This window comes from Dipodomys merriami, unplaced genomic scaffold, assembly GCF_024711535.1.
Source record: "Dipodomys merriami isolate MVZ:Mamm:240054 unplaced genomic scaffold, mDipMer1.0.p SCAF_1, whole genome shotgun sequence".
Lineage (NCBI taxonomy): Eukaryota > Metazoa > Chordata > Mammalia > Rodentia > Heteromyidae > Dipodomys > Dipodomys merriami.
In genome coordinates this window covers 91,464,890-91,477,358 of record NW_027202270.1, presented here as the reverse complement: position 1 = coordinate 91,477,358, position 12,469 = coordinate 91,464,890, and the positions used below count along the sequence as shown (strand labels likewise).

Below are 12,469 nucleotides of genomic sequence, written 5' to 3'. Positions count from 1 at the left end.
AGCAGGCTTAATGGCATCTGGACATGGAAAGCTAACTGATGTCAATCAAATACCAACCCTGACTGGTGAGGGACTTAGAAAGAAGAGGGGCTTGTCCAGCAAGGGAGAAGGTTTACCTAGAGCAACTGATGCCCTTGAGCACAGGGGACAGCCACTGGGTCAGGGTATGATGTGCATTGATCTGAGAAGTGCCAGCTCCAAGGTTTGCCCTATACACTTGAAACATTCAGCCTTAAGAGGTGATAGTCATTTGGACAAAAATCTGAGGAACTCACAAGAGAAACGCAGTCTTTATGGTGAAAAAACTATTTCAGGCAGGAAAACTATTTCAGGAGACTGTGTCCTAGGAGAACTATGAAGCCAAAGGCTGAAGTTCTGCTCAGGGAGGAACTGGGAGAGGAAAGTCTAGTCAGGGCTGACTTGGGGAGAGGGCAAAATTGGCAAGGGTCCTGCTAAGAACGTGGTCACCCTGTCCTACTGCCCACACTCCTTCTCTAGACAGTAACCGTGAAGGAGGACCAGGTGATGCAGCAGAACCCTCCCAAGTTCGACAAGATTGAGGACATGGCCATGCTGACCTTCCTGCACGAGCCCGCAGTGCTGTTCAACCTCAAGGAACGCTATGCGGCCTGGATGATTTACGTGAGTGGCTGCAAGGAGTCCTCATCCTAACCCAAGGCCTAAGCAGGCCAGGAGGATCTTCCCAAAGAGAGGGAAGTGGTATTCTCCCAAGGGATCCACTCCCCCCTATCCACTCCTGGTCAGGTGTAGAAATAAATGTGTTGGCTAGTGTGAGCAGAGATGGCATCACTTATCACTTATGATCCCAGACTGTTCCCACCAACCTCATGGTAGCCTTGTCTCTTGCTCCAGACCTATTCAGGCCTCTTCTGTGTCACTGTCAACCCTTACAAGTGGCTGCCAGTGTACAATGCCGAGGTGGTGGCTGCCTATCGGGGCAAGAAGAGAAGTGAGGCCCCGCCGCACATCTTCTCCATCTCAGACAATGCCTATCAGTACATGCTGACAGGTGAGCCTGGCACCTGATGGTGTCCCCTCTGCCCACCACCCACCTGGGCCTCAGTCCTCACCCCTTTGTTTCTTCTCTTTTCCAGATCGGGAGAACCAGTCCATCCTCATCACGTGAGTAAGCACTATCTACCCATAGGGCCTTGAGATGGGAGGCACCCAGGCTGTCTCCTGAAGGTGCAAATGGGGAAGAGAGGTTTTGGTTTGAGTTCTGGTACCTTGGACTGGTTATCATGGAAGAAGATGGAGCACTGAGCTCTTTATGGGATCCTGGGTTCTCACTGGATCTTTTTTCTATTTACTTTCTTGTTATTATAAAACTGATGTACAGAGGGATTACAATTGGATGAGTCAGGCACTCATTGGTTCTTATTGCCCCCAGTGGAGAATCCGGAGCAGGGAAAACTGTGAACACAAAGCGTGTCATCCAGTACTTTGCCAGCATTGCAGCCATAGGTGACCGAAGCAAGAAGGACAGTCCTAATGCAAGCAAGGTAACTTGTGGGCCACTGGCTCAAAAAGTGGGGGCAGGAAACAGAGGAAGGCACCTGATGTAGAAGATCATCACAGCAGTAGGCAGATAGATATTCTTCCATCTATCTGAGTATAGCCCAACAATGCCCCAGCAATTTAGCCAGCCCCATCCCTCACCCGATGCCCAGAGAAGTCTCCTTGTTTTCCAACTTTCTCCTGCAGGTAGACAGAGAATCGACCCCCAAGTTTCTGCTTCTTCCATAGGGCACCCTGGAAGACCAAATCATCCAGGCTAATCCTGCTCTGGAAGCCTTCGGCAATGCCAAGACAGTCCGGAATGACAACTCCTCCCGCTTTGTGAGTGACTCTTAACCACAGCCAAGTGCCCACATCTAGCCCTGAAAGAAAAGGAGAGGCTGTTTTACCAACAGAGAGAACACTCAGTTGATTGTACTGTATCTTGCTTTAGGATCTCTCTCTCTTTCTCTCTTACACACACACACACACACACACACACACACACACACACACACACACACACACACTACAAATCTCCTGATGCAGCCTGCTTCCCTGAGTTCTAAGAACCTGAGGAAAAAAAGATCCAGTCATCACAGCTGTTCTTAGCCAAGAAATGAATAGATTCTGATCATATTTTAGATTTCTCTTGTACATATTTCCAAAGCTCTTCCTCATGGACCTGAGAACACAGACTTTGGGTTCAAAGGCCTGATTTTCACATCTCCCTGAGCCCCACCCAGTTCCTTCACCTGTGAGGCAGGGCTAATGATATCCACCTTGCAGAATGCTCACAGGATGGCACGAGAAAAAAATGAAAGGCTCACACAGGAAGTATTCTACACAACGCAATCCCTTGGTGGTTCCTTCCATTCAGAACCCCCAAGAGTGTATGAAGAGGGGCACTGAGAGTAAACATACCAAAATAATCACTTCCATTCTAGAACCACCCAGGGGTTTCTGGGTTAGGTTGAAGTCCAGGATTTTGTACTATCCCTTCTGGTCAGTTCCTGCACTTTGTTCCATTGGCCCACAGGGGAAATTCATCAGGATCCACTTTGGAGCCACTGGAAAGCTGGCTTCTGCAGACATAGAAACCTGTGAGTACCAGCATGGCACTTGTGTGTCTGGATCCTCCTCCTTTACCTCCCTTCCTGGCTCTGAAGCCAGATCTCCATTCCCTCCAACTTCTGTCTTGGTTTGCATCTGCCTCATCTTTTGTCTTTAAATCTGCCCCCTCCCCTGGGTCTCTTCATTTGTGCTTAGAAGCCTGTCTCCTTGATTTCCTCCCTTCTGCTGGCCCTTCCCTCTTCCCTCTCACCATCTCTAACTTGCTTTTCTCCCCGTCTCTCCACACCAGATCTGCTGGAGAAGTCCCGGGTGATCTTTCAGCTAAAGGCTGAGAGGAACTACCACATCTTCTACCAGATCCTGTCTAACAAGAAGCCAGAGCTGTTGGGTGAGCTCAGCCAGCTCCACTACCCCATGTCTACCCCCAAAACCCTCCTATGTGCAGGAGGCTTCTTCCTCTCACTCTGATCCACTTCCCTGCTTTCTCCTCCTTCTACACTCTCCCCCCTCACCCCCAAGGTCTGTATAGTGATCACTTTCAAGGCACTAGAACTTGAACTCAGGGATTGGGCACTTAGCTTTTTCACTCATGACTGGCTGTCTTCCACTTGAGCCACAGCTCCACTTCTGATTTGGGGGGGTTCTTTTTGGTATTTTTGTTTGTTTTTGTTTTTATTTTTTGGGTTTTGGGGGGTTTTTTTAGTGGATAATTGAAGCTAAGAGTCACACAGATCTTCCTGCCCAGTCTGACTTTGAACTGAAATCCTCAGATCTTGCTCTCATGAGTAGCTAGGATCACAGGTGTGATCCACTGGTGCTTAGCAATCTCTAGCTTCCTTTTTTCTGGAATCTTCACTCTTCCCTTCCTGGGTCCCCCTTGTGTACTTTCATTTCCCATAGTCTCTCTTTGGTCTTTGCTGATTCTCTTCTCTTCTCTCTCTCTCTCTCTCTCTCTCTCTCTCTCTCTCTCTCTCTCTCTCTCTCTCTCTCTCTCTCTCTCTCTCTCTCTCTTCCTGCCCTCTTCTCCTCTCCATTCTTCCTCCATTCTCTTCCCCTTCTCTTGACTTCTCCCCACCCCTTGTCCTCTCCTGCCTATCATAGACATGCTGCTGGTCACCAACAACCCCTACGACTATGCCTTTGTGTCTCAGGGAGAGGTGTCTGTGGCCTCCATCGATGACTCTGAGGAGCTGTTGGCCACCGATGTGAGTGAAGAGGCTGGGGAGGCCTGTGATGGCTCCTGACAGCTCCTGGACCCCTTCTAATCACTGTGCTTCTCGATCTGTCCCAGAGTGCCTTTGATGTGCTGGGCTTTACCTCCGAGGAGAAAGCTGGTGTCTACAAGCTGACAGGTGCCATCATGCACTATGGAAACATGAAGTTCAAACAGAAGCAGCGGGAGGAGCAGGCAGAACCGGATGGCACCGAAGGTAGCACTGAAAAGATCTGAGGGGCTCTCTGGAATGAAAAGGGACATTGAAATGTGATACCAGATACTGGCACTTGGAGTTGACTCCCTCACATTGTGTGCTTATATTGGGGCTTGAACTCGGAGCCTGGGTGCTGTCCCTTAGCTTCCTCTCTCAAAGTTGATGCTCTTATCACTTGAGCCACAGCTCCACTTTTGGCTTTAGGGTGATTAGTTGGAAATAAGAGTTTCACAGATTTGTCTGTCCAGGCCAGCTTCAGTCTCAGCCTTCTAAGTAGCTAGGATTACAAGTGTGAGCTGCCAGCTCCTGGCCTTCCCCTTTCTGATTTTCTATGCTAGAACCTAGCTCAAGGAATAATCCCAGCTCAACTCTACAGAGTGCCACATACACTCTAGCTCCCCATCTCCTGCCTCTCTTCTCCTCAGTGTGGTGATTTGGTTGGACCAGCTTGAGCTTTGAATTATAGAACAAATCTAAAAATCTAGAGCTCTAGTGTCTGAGTTCTGGCTATCTAGTAGGCTCTGGGGAGAGTCTTAAAGGACTCTGGGTCAAGTGACAGCCTAGCATCATTGCCAGACTTTGCATAACTAGAGAACTGGGGCCTCTCTCTCTCTCTCTCTCTCTCTCTCTCTCTCTCTCTCTCTCTCTCTCTCTCTCTCTCTCTCTGAGAGTGTGTGTGTCTCTATATCTGTCTCTGTCTCTCTGTGTCTCTATATCTGTCTTTGTCTCTCTGTCTCTCTCTGTGTGTCTCTGTCTCTCTGCGTCTCTGTCTCTCTCTCTGCCTGGGCTGCCTTTGAATCTCAGTCCTCAGATCTCAGCCTCCTGAGGACCTAGGGTTACAAACATGAGACACTGGTGCTCAGCTCTCAATGATTATTTTTAGTCATTCATGGGGCTTGAACTCTGGGGCTGGTCGCTGTCCCTCAGCTCTTCAGCTCAAGGCTAGCACTGTACCACTTGAGCCACAGCACCACTTTCTGTTTTTTGGTGGTTAATTGGAGATAAGAGTCTCACAGACTTTCCTTGCCCAGGCTGGCTTTGAACCACGATCCTCAGATCTCAGCCTCCTGAGTAGCTAGGATTACATGCATGAGCCACTGGCACCTGGCTTCTCAATGATTCTTAAAGAATTGGGTTAGCAACAGGGTTGTTGACACCACAATAAAGAAAGAAGTACAAGAAGCAGGTAGCTAGAAAAGTGACACCTTTCCCCAGGGCAAGGGCAGCCTCCAGCCTGGGTAGAAACTCAGGACCCAGCCACGCCTCTAGCTGCCTACTGCCTACCATCCCCAGACAAGCAGAAGAACATGAGGCTGTGGGGTAGAAGGGTGGGTTAAGGGCAAGAGAGAGACAAGGAGGTAAGGAGATAGACAGGCAAGTGATCTTCCCAAGTCCACAACTACACTAATCAGAAGTGGCTTGGGGCAGAAAAGGCTGTGGTTGGAAATTCCCTTCCTTTCCTTAACCAGATGCTGACAAGTCTGCCTACCTCATGGGGCTGAACTCAGCTGACCTGCTCAAAGGGCTGTGCCACCCACGGGTGAAAGTGGGTAACGAATACGTCACCAAGGGGCAGAGTGTACAGCAGGTATACTATTCCATTGGTGCACTGGCCAAGTCAGTGTACGAGAAGATGTTCAACTGGATGGTGACACGCATCAATGCCACCCTGGAGACCAAGCAGCCACGCCAGTACTTCATAGGAGTCCTCGACATTGCTGGCTTCGAGATCTTTGATGTGAGTTGGGAGCCCTGGCCATGGGAAAACAATGACTCACTTACACGTTCAGTCATTGGTGGAGGACTAGCCATGGGCCAGGCATGGGTTGCAGTGGGGATCATGACAGAGGCCTTTGTCCTCCCTGCCTCAGGGAAGCCCTCCCTCTTCTTTCCTGGCCTGGGAGGAGACCAGACACAGCCCTGAAGGACCTGGCCAAGTGTGGCACAGACCTGGACTGTCCCCGGGGCCCCCCAGACACTGCCTGCCTGACCTGCTGTCCCTCTGTCTCTGCCACAGTTCAACAGCTTTGAGCAGCTGTGCATCAACTTCACCAATGAGAAGCTGCAGCAGTTCTTCAACCACCACATGTTCGTGCTGGAGCAGGAGGAGTACAAGAAGGAGGGCATCGAGTGGGAATTCATTGACTTTGGCATGGACCTGCAGGCCTGCATTGACCTCATTGAAAAGGTGCTGCCCTGCTGTGTCATCTGAGCCCTCCACTACATTCCCATATGAACTACCCCTGCCCTTGAAAAACTAGAATCCTCAGAATCCAAAACTCTTCTTCAAGCTCAGCTTCCCTGACTCTGAGGTCATGGGTACACATAGGAAGAACTCCTTCATTCTTTCCTCAGGACTTTAGATCCCAGTGGGGTATGGTGGTTACCTCCTGTGACTCTCAGTCCCTTTATACCTTTTGGGAAATGTCCTCTGTGGAAAGCTTCTCTAGGCTGAAACTAGAAAAGTTGGCTTCCCAACTTTTTTCCTGTTCACTAAGAACTAAGCCAGTCTCTAGTTCCTATTGACTCTAGATACTCATCAGAAGAAATAGGAGAATGAATGCACCCTGTCCCAATGCTGATTGCTGTCAGACTGCCTTTGTTCTTTGCTACCACAGCCCTGGCTATCTGACCCATACCAGCCAGTCACTGCCTTCCAAAAATGGAGCTTCCGCAGGGCGCTGGTGGCTCATGCCTGTAATCCTAGCTACTCAGGAGGCTGAGATCTGAGGATCGCGGTTCAAGGCCAGCCCGGGCAGGAGAGACCGTGAGACTCCTATCTCCAATAAACCACCAGAAAACCAGAAGTGGCGCTGTAGCTCAAGTGGTAGAGCACTCGCCTTGAGCTGAAGAGCTGAGGGACAGCGCCCAGGCCCAGAGTTCAAGCCCCACGACTGACCAAAAAAAACAAAAACAAAACAAAAATGGAGCTTCCTACAAGTTTTGGGTCATTACAGAGATAATCTGAATCAGAGTTCTCATCTTTCAGAAGCCTCAGAATCCTATGGCTGTATAGAGAAAAGTGTGTATGTGTGTGTGTGTGTGTGTGTATGTGTGTGTACATGCATTTTGTGTATGTGTAAGTGCTGGTTCTGGGGCTTAAACTCAGAGCCTGGACTCTGCCTCTGTGCTTTTTTTCTTTTTTCTTTTCTTTTTCTTTTTTTAAATTTTTTTGTCAGTCATTGGGCTTGAACTCTGGACTTGGGCACTGTCCCTCAGCTCTTTAGCTCGAGGCTAGCGCTCTACCACTTGAGCCACAGCACCACTTCCGGATTTTTCTGTTTATATGGTGCTGAGGAATCTAATCCAGGGCCTCATGCATGTGAGGCAAGCACTCTACCACTGAGCCACCTTCCGAGCCCCTTTGTTTTCTTAAGACTAGCACCCTACTTGAGCCATAGCTCCATTTCCAGCTTTTTGATGATTAACTGGAAATGAGTCTCATGGACTTTCCTTCTGGGGCTGGCTTTAAACCAGATCTCAGTATACAGCTGATACAAACTGTGTGTGTGTGTGTGTGTGTGTGTGTGTGTGTGTGTGTTTGTGTATGTGTGTGTGTGTGTGTGTGTATGAGAGTTGTTGGGCCTGAACTCTGGGCCTGGGCACTGTCCCTCAGCTCTTCAGCTCAAGGCTAGTGCTTTACCACTTGCCACAGCACCACTTCCATTTTTCTGAGTGGTTTATTGGAGATAGGAGTCTCAGGGTCTCTCCTGCCCAGGTTGTCTTTGAACCGCAATCCTCAGATCTCAGCCTCCTGAGTAGCTATGATTACAGGTGTGATCTACCAGTATACAGCTGATACAAACATTTTTTACTTCACCAAATTCTCAAAAGGATTCCCACCCTAAGCCAAGCACCACATTCTCTGGAGGATGATGTTATATAGAATCTAGAACCCTCTAGTCAATACTTGAATTGCTACCAGGGTCCTATAGAGATCCGGCCCAGCCCCCAAACCTGGTTCCTCTGACACACATCTGTCCCTGGCTCCATACACCTGGGACAGTGAGCTCTCAGGGGAAGGGGGCTGTGCTGAAATATATTGCAGGCCTAAAAGGTGATTCGAAATACATAGGCCTTTGCAGGCCTACTGGGGCAAGAGAGGGTCATATGGGACTGACTGAATATAACTAGACTTAGGTTACTTCCAGGAAAAGTGGCTTTCTATCATAGAGTTAGAGGTTCTAGGACAGGCTCCCTTTGATTATTGACAATAGTGGGTGTAGAGTCTTCTCTGTCAGGATGTGGGATTCTGAAAATCTAGTAGTATGCTTAGAGAGTCTCTTTTTACCTATCCATTCCGCCTTCAGCCCATGGGCATCATGTCCATCCTGGAGGAGGAGTGCATGTTCCCCAAGGCCTCTGACATGACCTTCAAGGCCAAGCTGTATGACAATCACCTGGGCAAGTCCAACAACTTCCAGAAGCCCCGCAATGTGAAAGGGAAGCAGGAAGCCCATTTCTCCTTGGTGCACTATGCTGGCACTGTAGACTACAACATCCTGGGCTGGCTGGAAAAAAACAAGGACCCACTCAACGAGACAGTGGTGGGCTTGTACCAGAAGTCCTCCCTCAAGCTCCTGGCCACACTCTTCTCCTCCTATGCTTCGGCTGACGCTGGTAAGAGGGCAACCTCTATACTGGGATAGGGAACTGCAGACAAGCAGAGTCCAGAGACAGTAGGGGGAGTCCATGAGTCAGGAGCTCCCAGGGCAGTCCATCTGCACCCCTTGTAGATGGTCCCTGCCATTCCCACTTTGTGTTGTGGATAATAGTGCAAATGCCTGTTTCTCTGAAAGCAACTGGAGGTCAGTGAGCTTGGCTCATGCATTATTGTTACATGACCAATAGAGAGCCATGCATGCAGGCATTCTTAGTACTCAATGATAAGATCACTGATTGAATGGGCCTGATCACTGATCTCCTTCAGAGAAGGAAGAGAAAGAGTATGTTTTAAGATGAAGAGGATAAAGCATAAGAAGAAACATAGAAAGTGGAAAGACGTAAAAATGAATTAGTGGGACTAAAAGAGGGAGGAATGGGGCTCTGATAGCATTTCTATAACTACTGGTGAGCTACTTTGTGTGCTTGATCTTAATGCTCTTTCAAGCTTTTAGAGGTGGTTACTTCCACCCTTCTTTTTTTTGTTTTGTTTTGTTGGTCCTGGGGCTTGAACTCTGGGCCTGTGCGCTGTCCCTCAGCTCTTCAGCTCAAGGCAAGTGCTCTACCACTTGAGCTACAGTGCCACTTCCGGTTTTCTGGTGGTTTATTGGAGATAGGAGTCTCACAGTCTCTCCTGTCCGGGCTGGCTTTGAACCGCAATCCTCAGATCTCAGCCTCCTGAGTAGCTAGGATTACAGGCGTGAGCCACCAGCGCCCGGCTACTTCCACCCTTCTAAACTAAGATGTGAAGAGTAACTTGTCCAAAGTCACACAACTTCTGAGAGCTGTAGTTCTACCCTGCCATGGCTCCTGTGTTTTCAAATGCTTCTTCATCATTCCTTCTCTTGTTCTTAGGGGATAGTGGTAAAGGCAAAGGAGGCAAGAAAAAGGGCTCATCCTTCCAGACAGTGTCTGCTCTCCACCGGGTAAGAAAGCCTAGAGATTCCTGAACACCTGTGGTGGGTAAGCCCAGAGCCTTTTGGCTACAGCACCCTTTCCTGACATTCTGAGTTTGGGGAGAAGCCAGACCTACATGGTGTGTGTGTGTGTGTGTGTGTGTGTGTGTGTGTGTGTGTGTGTGTGTGTGTGCATTTTTTTTCTTTTCTTCTTTTTTTAGGTCTGAGACAGGGACTCAAACTTGCTACCTGACACTTTCATTTATTGGTTGTGCTCTAACCAATTGAACCACATCTACCTCCACTTGTGCCAGTATTGAGACAAAAATCTCACAGATTCTCCTGCCTGGGCTGGCTTTAAACCATGATCCTCAGATCTCAGTCTCCAAGTAGCTAGGGTTACAAAAGTGTGCATTTAGAGCCCAGTTATGTGGACAATTTTTTAAATTATATTTTTATTATATTTAATTATAAAAAGGGTACCATTCAACAAATCAGTTCATATGTACAATGCTTCTTCTTCTTCTTCTTCTTCTTCTTCTTCTTCTTCTTCTTCTTCTTCTTCTTCTTCTTCTTCTTCTTCTTCTTCTTCTTCTTCTTCTTCTTCTTCTTCTGTCAGTACTGGGGCTTGAACTCTGGGCCTGAGCACTGTCCCTCAGCTCTTTCAGCTCAAGGAGAGTGCTTTACCACTTGAGCCACAGCACCATTTCCGGTTTTCTGGTGGCTAATTGGATATAAGAGTCTCACGGAGTTTCCTGCCTGGGCTGGCTTTGAACCATGATCCTCTGATCTCAGCCTCCTGAGTAGCTAGGATTACAGGTGTGAGCCACCGACGCCCAGCAGAACAATGCATATATATATATATATTTATATTTATATTTATATATAGTTTTATTATATTTTATTGTCAGTTGTGAGACCTGAACTCTGGGCTTGGGTGCTTTCCCTCAGCTCTTCAGCTCAAGGCTAGCTCTCTACCACTTGAGCCACAGTGCCACTTCTGGTTTTCTGCTTATGTGGTGCTGAGGAATCAAACTCAGGGCCTTATGTATGCACAGCAAGCACTCTACCACTGATCCACCTTCCCAGCCCCAATGCTTCTTGATTGATGTCACCTTTGCATCATTTTTCTCCACCCCTCCCAACCCAATTCCTTCCCTTAATTTGACATGGTCATTTTTAGTGCAGACATTCTACATACCTAAACTCACATAATTAATTCCCTTTATCCTGTATGCCTAGCTACTTAGGAGGCTGAGATCTGAGGATCGTTGTTTGAAGTTGGCTCAAGCAGGAGAGTTCACCATACTCTTGTCTCTGATAAACCAGCAAAAAGTTGAAAATGGAGGTGTTGCTCAAGTGATAGAATGCCAGCCTTGAGGGAAAAAGACAAGCAAGAGTACAAGGCCCTGAGTTCAAGTCCCATGACCAGCATATACAAAATATTTCCTTCAGTGTTTCTAGTGACAGGATTTCTGGTATTCAGGACTTAGGAACCTATTATGGCTCTTAACTCCACACTTTCATCTACCCCCAGGAAAATCTGAATAAGCTAATGGCCAACCTGAAGACTACTCATCCTCACTTTGTACGCTGTATCATCCCCAATGAACGGAAATCACCAGGTGAGCCATAGGGAAGGCTTTAGGCTTTAGTGTGGGGTCAGTAACTCACATTCACTTACCTGAGACTGCCTCCTTGTTCTCCCCTCCTGCCGCAGGGGTGATGGACAACCCACTGGTCATGCACCAGTTGCGCTGTAATGGTGTGCTGGAGGGCATCCGCATCTGCAGGAAGGGCTTCCCCAACCGCATCCTCTATGGGGATTTCCGGCAGAGGTGGGTACAGGCGCTCCCCAGGGAGCAGGGAGCAGGGAGCCCAGGCTACCTTCATGAGGCAGGAGTCTGCAGGTGCCCCTAGGGTTTCTAAAGACAGAGCAGATCTATGCAGAAGCCTGCTGACTCCAGTCACTTCTCTGCCCAGGTATCGCATCCTGAACCCAGCGGCCATCCCAGAGGGGCAGTTCATTGACAGCAGGAAAGGGGCTGAGAAGCTGCTGGGCTCCCTGGACATTGATCACAACCAATACAAGTTTGGCCACACTAAGGTAAGTGTAAAGCCCTATTGGGTGGGTGCAAAGCAAGCAACAGGGTTGAGTGAAACAACAGGAAAGCAGAAATCATCAACCCAAGTGCTAGAACCAAGGCTTCCTTTTCTTGACATTTGCACACTTAGGTCTAGAATATACACATGACAGGTTCTCCTTGGAACTAACCGTGGTTTTCCTGCTTCTTCCTGTGCCCTGAATATGGCTCTCTGAGGCCCACTTGATTTTACCCCTTGCTCACAGGTGTTCTTCAAGGCAGGGCTGCTGGGGCTGCTGGAGGAGATGAGAGATGAGAGGCTGAGCCGAATCATCACTCGCATCCAGGCCCAAGCCCGGGGCCAGCTCATGCGCAATGAGTTCAAGAAGATCGTAGAACGCAGGTGAGGCAGGAGGGGAAGGGAAAGGCATCTAAAACATGGACAAGAAATGCCCACTGGTCAAAAGATCAGGGTTCAGATTTGGTCCTGCCATTTACTAGCAGGTGTGAGCAGATTACTAGGTGTCAATGAGATGGGGCTGGGAAGGTGACTCAGTGGTAGAGCAGATGCCTTGCATGCCTGAGGCCCTGGGTTCAATTCCTCAGCACCACATAAGCAAAAAGAAAAAAGCCGGAAGTGGCGCTGTGGCTCAAGTGGTAGAGTGCTAGCCTTGAGCTGAAGAGCTGAGGGATAGCGTTCAGGTCCAGAGTTCAGGCCCCATGACCAGACCCCCCCCCAAAAGAAAGAGTCCAATAAGATAACAGTGTGTGTGTGTGTGTGTGTGTGTGTGTGTGTGTGTGTGTG

The 12,469-nt window shown here is 48.7% G+C and overlaps 1 protein-coding gene across 1 annotated transcript in view; it reads left to right on the top strand.

Moving 5' to 3' along the window:
• The window catches only part of Myh6 (myosin heavy chain 6), a 30,384-nt gene that overhangs the window by 1,915 nt on the left and 16,000 nt on the right, over positions 1 to 12,469 (top strand). The window contains exons 4-20 of the mRNA XM_070025350.1: positions 499 to 642; positions 874 to 1,030; positions 1,116 to 1,143; positions 1,412 to 1,523; positions 1,768 to 1,860; positions 2,558 to 2,621; positions 2,882 to 2,980; positions 3,694 to 3,797; positions 3,884 to 4,022; positions 5,492 to 5,760; positions 6,040 to 6,210; positions 8,333 to 8,642; positions 9,540 to 9,610; positions 11,118 to 11,205; positions 11,301 to 11,418; positions 11,564 to 11,687; positions 11,931 to 12,067. Coding sequence (XP_069881451.1) covers positions 499 to 642; positions 874 to 1,030; positions 1,116 to 1,143; positions 1,412 to 1,523; positions 1,768 to 1,860; positions 2,558 to 2,621; positions 2,882 to 2,980; positions 3,694 to 3,797; positions 3,884 to 4,022; positions 5,492 to 5,760; positions 6,040 to 6,210; positions 8,333 to 8,642; positions 9,540 to 9,610; positions 11,118 to 11,205; positions 11,301 to 11,418; positions 11,564 to 11,687; positions 11,931 to 12,067 — 2,228 coding nt within the window. The remainder of the gene's footprint in view (positions 1 to 498; positions 643 to 873; positions 1,031 to 1,115; positions 1,144 to 1,411; positions 1,524 to 1,767; positions 1,861 to 2,557; positions 2,622 to 2,881; positions 2,981 to 3,693; positions 3,798 to 3,883; positions 4,023 to 5,491; positions 5,761 to 6,039; positions 6,211 to 8,332; positions 8,643 to 9,539; positions 9,611 to 11,117; positions 11,206 to 11,300; positions 11,419 to 11,563; positions 11,688 to 11,930; positions 12,068 to 12,469) is intronic.